At 44.6% G+C, this 5,913-nt stretch overlaps 1 protein-coding gene across 1 annotated transcript; it reads right to left on the reverse strand.

Moving 5' to 3' along the window:
- Positions 1-4,395: 4,395 nt before the first annotated feature.
- Positions 4,396-5,566, reverse strand: LOC128561100 (olfactory receptor 6C4-like). Its single transcript, XM_053554865.1, has one exon. It carries the CDS (start codon positions 5,544-5,546, stop codon positions 4,611-4,613), a length of 936 nt encoding a protein of 311 aa, XP_053410840.1. The 5' UTR covers positions 5,547-5,566; the 3' UTR covers positions 4,396-4,610.
- Between the last annotated feature and the right edge of the window lie 347 nt (positions 5,567-5,913).

The following is a 5,913-nucleotide window of genomic DNA, read 5'->3' on the forward strand; positions in this document are numbered from 1 at the left end:
TCCAGTTGCTTGAGATGTCCCATTAAGTTGTCAACTTCCTCTCTTTCTGTTCTCTTGAGGAAGGCTTGTAGTGCTATAAATTTCCCTCTTAGAACTGCCTTTGCGGTGTTCCAGAGGTTCTGATAGTTTGTGTCTTCATTGTCGTTTTGTTCCAAAAAATTGGCAGTTTCTTTCTTAATCTCATCTCTGACCCAGCTATCATTCAGCATAAGGTTATTTAACTTCCATGTTTTTGTATGAGTATGCAGATTCCTGTTGTTACTCAATTCAAGTTTTATTCCATGATGGTCCGAGAAGATGCAAGGAATAATTTCTATTCCTTTAAATTTACTGAGATTAGACTTGTGACCTAAAATGTGGTCAATTTTGGAGTAAGTTCCATGGGCTGATGAGAAGTATGTGTATTCAGTTTTGTTGGGATGAAATGTTCTGTAGATGTCTGCTAAATCTAAATATTGGATGGTTAGGTTTAAATCTAAGATTTCTTTGCTCAGCTTATTGCTGGAGGATCGATCCAATACTGTCAAAGGAGTGTTGAAATCTCCGATGATTATGGAGCTAGAGGAAATCAAGTTACTCATGTCTGTTAGAGTTTCTCTTATAAATTGAGGTGCATTTTGGTTGGGTGCATAGATATTAATAATTGAAATCTCATCATATTGAGTATTACCCTTAACAAATATGAAGTGACCACTCTTGTCCTTCCTTACTTTTGATGGTTTAAAGCCTACTGTATCTGCAAATAAAATTGCAACACCTGCTTTTTTCTGATTACCATTTGCCTGAAATATGGATGACCATCCTTTCACCCTGAGTCTGTATTTGTCTTTTAAGTTAAGATGTGACTCTTGTATGCAACAAATATCTGGCTTGAGTTTTTGTATCCAGTCAGCTAACCTATGCCTCTTTAGAGGACAATTTAAGCCATTCACATTAATGGAGAGTATTGATAAGTCTGGTGGAATTTTGGGTATCGAGTTTTTCAAAGGTCCAGTGGACATTTTTAATCCTTTCGCCAGTGTGGAAGTTGGAGTTTGATCCTAAGTTTCTGAGTGAGTTTACTTTTGTGGTATAGGATTGGGTTGGTCATTGTGGAGGGTAGGTCTGAGAATATCCTGAAGAGCTGGTTTACTTATGGCAAATTTTTTCAACATATGAATGTCATTGAAGTATTTAATTTCTCCATCATAAATGAAACTCAGTTTAGCTGGATACAAGATCCGGGGTTGAAAGGTATTTTGCTTTAGGAGATTAAAAGTTGATGACCAGCCTCTTCTTGCTTGAAAAGTTTCAGCAGAGAGATCTGCAGGTATTCTAATATTCTTTCCTTTGTACGTAATAGTTTTCTTTCACTGGGCTGCTTTGAGAATCTTCTCTTTCATGTTAACTTTAGTAAAGCTAATTATGATATGCCTGGGGGATGACTTATTGGGGTTGTATCGTGCTGAGGTTCTGAAGCTGTCTGCTATCTGAATTTCAGATTCTCTAGGCATGTCTAGAAAATTTTCTTTCATAATTTCATGCAGAAGGGCCTCTGTGCCCTTCGAGGCCACTTCATCATTCTCAGAAATCCCAATTATTCGTATATTGCTTTTCTTCAAAATATCTGGGAGTTCTCTGAGTGAGTGGTCCGTTTTTGCTCTCCATTTCTCTTCCTCTTTGAGAGATTGGGAGCATTTGAAGACTTTATCTTCAATGTCAGAAATCCTTTCTTGGGGCGGCAGCTGTGGCTCAAGGAGTAGGGTGCCGGTCCCATATGCCGGAGGTGGCAGGTTCAAACCTAGCCCCGGCCAAAAACCAAAAAAAAAAAAAAAAAAAAAAAAGACAAGACAAGAAATCCTTTCTTCTGCTTGCTCCATTCTGTTGCTGAGGGATTCTACTGTATTTGTCATATCTTTGAGGGCTATAAATTCTTGCTTCAGTGTGTCTAAGTCTTTGATGGTTTTGTCTTTAAATTCGTTAAATTCTTGAGACAACTTTTGAATTTCTCCTCAAATTCCTAATTCCATTTTATTAATCTTGTCTGCAATCCAAATTTTGAATTCAATTTCTGACATCTCAGCCAGTTGTTTATGAATGGGATCTTCAATCACATCTGCCGTATCTTTTCTTGGGGGGGTTGATCTATTCTGGTTATTCATGTTACCAGAGTTTTTCCGCTGATTCCGCCCCATGGTTATTTTACTCCCTTTGATTTTTCCCTGGGGCTCTATCGAGGGCCCATACAGTGTTGTGGCCTGAGAAACTGGGGCCCTGTCTTGTGTGGTGGGGCTAAGTGGTTCTGTCTTGTTTTCAGCTGGTTTCTGTTCGATCCTATTGTAACATTTACTCTGGCTTGAAGTCTCAGCTATGTGGAAAAACCGGCAATTAAGTCACCCTGCCCGCCCACCTCTGGCACCAGTTGGAAAAGGAAAACCAAACCTTCCTACAACCACATACACAGGGCACTGCCTGAAAAGTCCTCAGTCTATTAGTTCAGTTCAAAAGGTCAAAATCAATTGTCTCAATCGGCACCTGTCTCAGGTGGGAGAGTTCAAGAGGTCTCTGGGAACTGGATCACAGGGGTCTGGTGACTCCTCTGATATGGCTTACTCCAGTGCTGCATGGAGTCAGGAGGAGCCACCTAGCAAATAGATCAGTCTGGGAAGATTGATGTCTCCTTCCCCACTTTGCCCCTCTGTCGGACCCAGTCACTGGTATCTCTGCAGATGGCTAACCCAGTTGCCTGTAGTGAACAGATACTCCAGGGTTTTTCACCTGTCTGAATTGCAAGGAAGTGTGCCAGGCCCCTGCAGTCTGCCACTATCTAGCAGGAGGAGATGGGGCCTGACATCTTTGAGTGCTTGATGGAGGTGATGGGAGGGAGGTGTTCACTCAGGCTTAGCCCCATCCCTGATTGATGCTGCTAACAGAACAGAACAGACCAGACAACTTTGTGGGGTTCTGTCTCTGTTTCTGCTAAAATCGCCTACAGAAGACGGGCTGTTCTGAGTTCAAATGTCTTTACTGCTGGAGATTTGTGTCCAATTACCTCTCTGTGTTGGCCCTGCCCTGGAAGCTTCCCGGGTGTATGAGCAGCGTCAGGCAAATCCTTTGCTCACTGGTGGCCTCCTCTGGTTGCCCAGGGAGACAGTGGGTGTGACTTCAGAATATCCAGAAGTGAGCCATTTTGCTGTTAAAAAATAATGGCTGTTGATTTGCCTCCAGGAACTGCCGCTCTGGTGTGGGCACCCAGCCGACACTTTTCTCCTCTGTCTCGTGCCCCAGAGTCAGCACTGAGTGGCTGCAGTTTATGCTCTGTCCACACACCTCCAGAGGTCTCCCAAGAATCTGGACTCCTGGGGGGCAGGCCCCCAGACCCCTGAGTGAGAGTGAGGGGAAGCTAGAGTTTCATTCAGTTTTATGCCTGGCCGTATTGTTGCCCGGGGAGGGCTGCTGCACCGCACTGCAGGGAAGTGCCGCCAAGGCGTGACTCTCCCTCAGCTGAGTGCCCTCTGCTCGAGTGCCCTCTCCTCACTCACGTGTCTCAAAGTCAGCGCTGGCCAGTCGCGGCTTGGGCACTGTGCACTCCCCTCGAGAAATCACCCAAGGATCCGAACTCCTGAGGGACAGGCCCCCAGACCCCGAGTGAGAGTTGGGGGGAGTGCTGAGAGCTCAGCGGGGAAGCTAGAGCTTCATTCAGTTTTATGCCTGGCTGTATTGATGCACGGGGAGGGCTGCTGCACCACACCGCAGGGAAGTGCCGCTGAGGTGTGACTCCCCCTCAGCCCAGTGCCCTCTCCACACTCACGTGCCTCAGAGTCAGCGCTGACCAGTTGCAGCTCGGGGACTGTCCACTCCCCTTGAGAAATCACCCAAGAATCCGAACTCCTGGGGGACAGGCCTCCAGACGTCAGTGAGCGGGAGGGGAGTGTTGGGGCTTCAGGGTTGTCGGCAAAGGATTTTTAAAGTTTTATACAGTTTTATGCCCGGCAGGAGAATGCAATGGCACCCTAGTAGGGGAGGTAGGTCCAGTTTTTAGAAGGTCCCTCCCATGGAGTGTAGTGGGAGGGCCTTTAATTTCTGCCCGTTTGTTCATTTGTGGGGCTCTTGAGCCGGTCTCATGGGGGAGGGGGACTCCTGTCCGCTTCGTGGTGGATTTTGTACCTTTTGTTTGTGTCCTTGTGATCACAGCTTGCCTCAGCGGTGTTGATGTGCGTTCTTCAACCTTCTCTCTTGGTGCGGCTCAAATCCACCAGGGTACTTACTAAATTCCTGTCCCTTAACTCTCCTTCTGGACGGGAGCCTCTGTTGAAAGCTGGCTTCAGTCCGCCATCTTGTCTCTCCCCCCTAACCAGTGTTTTTTGGTCCAAAGTCTAAGAATATTATTTTTCTGCGTCTCTCCCCTTTATTAAAACATATTTTACCAGAAAAACCTATTGGATTGGCTTTTACATAAATTTCTCTTGCCAGCAAATATGAAATGAAATTTTGATATGTTCTCACAGTTAGAACACTTTAAGAAACACTGATTGAGAAATTACTTTAACAAAAGGAGAGAACAGAAGGTCAAGTTATTAGTTGGAGAACTTAGTGACTATCATTTAATATTTCCATTTATTCTGAGTCTGTTAAACTGAATAAAGATACAGTATTTTTCTGGCCACATCCTTGAAGGCTTGTTTTACTTGTTTATTCCTTAGAGTGTAAATGAACGGGTTCAGTAAAGGGGCAACTGAGGTATTGAGCACAGCGACTCCCTTGTTGAAGGCAACTCCTTCTTTGGCTGAAGGTTTTATGTACATGAAGATGCAGCTTCCATAAGAGAGAGAGATGACAATCATGTGAGAAGAACAGGTGGAAAAGGCCTTGTTCCTCTGCTGAGCAGAAGGGATGTTCAGAATGGTCCTGATGATGTTTGTGTAGGAGAGAATCACCAGCACCAGCGTGACCACCAAGGTCACAACTGCTAAGATGAAGTCAACCAGTTCCAGCACACTTGTGTCAGAGCAGGATATTTCTATAAGGGGTCCATAGTCACATAAATAATGATTCAGGACATTGGAGGCACAGAAATCCAGATGACTGGTTAGAATGATGGGGGGTAAGATAATTAGGAATCCACCCAGCCAGGAGCAGAGAACCAGCTGGACACAGACCCTGTTGCTCATGATGGTAGTGTAATGCAGGGGTTTGCAGATGGCCACATAACGGTCGTAGGACATGGCAGCCAGGAGATAAAACTCTGTGGCCCCGAAAAATATGGCAAAGAAGTACTGAGTGAAGCATCCAGCAAAGGTGATAGTTTTATTCCCGGTAGAGATGCTGAGCAGCAGCCTCGGAGTGAAAGTGGTGGTAAAGGAAATTTCTAAGAAGGAGAAGTTCCGGAGGAAGAAGTACATGGGGGTGTGGAGGTGAGAGTCCAGTAGCGTGAGAGTGATGATCATCAGATTACCTAAGATGCTGAGCACATAGGCAAAGAAGAGAAATATGAAAATAATAACTTGAAGCTCCGGGATGTCTGTTAGTCCCAGCAAGATGAATTCAGTCAAAGTTTGGTTTTTCATTGCTACCTTTTGTTGCCTGTGAAGCTGAGAGAGAGAAAGACAGATGAGTGATGAAAAGGGGAGGGGAGCTCAAGAATATTGAGGGAGAGTGTTGATTTTTCTTAAAATTTATTCATGGTAAAATCCTCTGTCTGACCCACACGGGATGTCTGTTGGTCTCAATGTGGTCCTTTACAAAATCTGTTTTGAAACTCCCATCTAGAAGGTTTTATTTCTGAAGCTCTTTCTTCAGAACTACACAATGGCCACTTGGGTCTCCTTAATGCATCTTCTGAATTTTTATTTTTACCCATGTATTCTCATTTTGTTTTGTTTTCCTCTCATATCTATGGAGCCCCTTTCCTGGGATTCTAGTAGAAATGTCTCA

Source organism: Nycticebus coucang, chromosome 12 (assembly GCF_027406575.1).
Source record: "Nycticebus coucang isolate mNycCou1 chromosome 12, mNycCou1.pri, whole genome shotgun sequence".
NCBI lineage: Eukaryota > Metazoa > Chordata > Mammalia > Primates > Lorisidae > Nycticebus > Nycticebus coucang.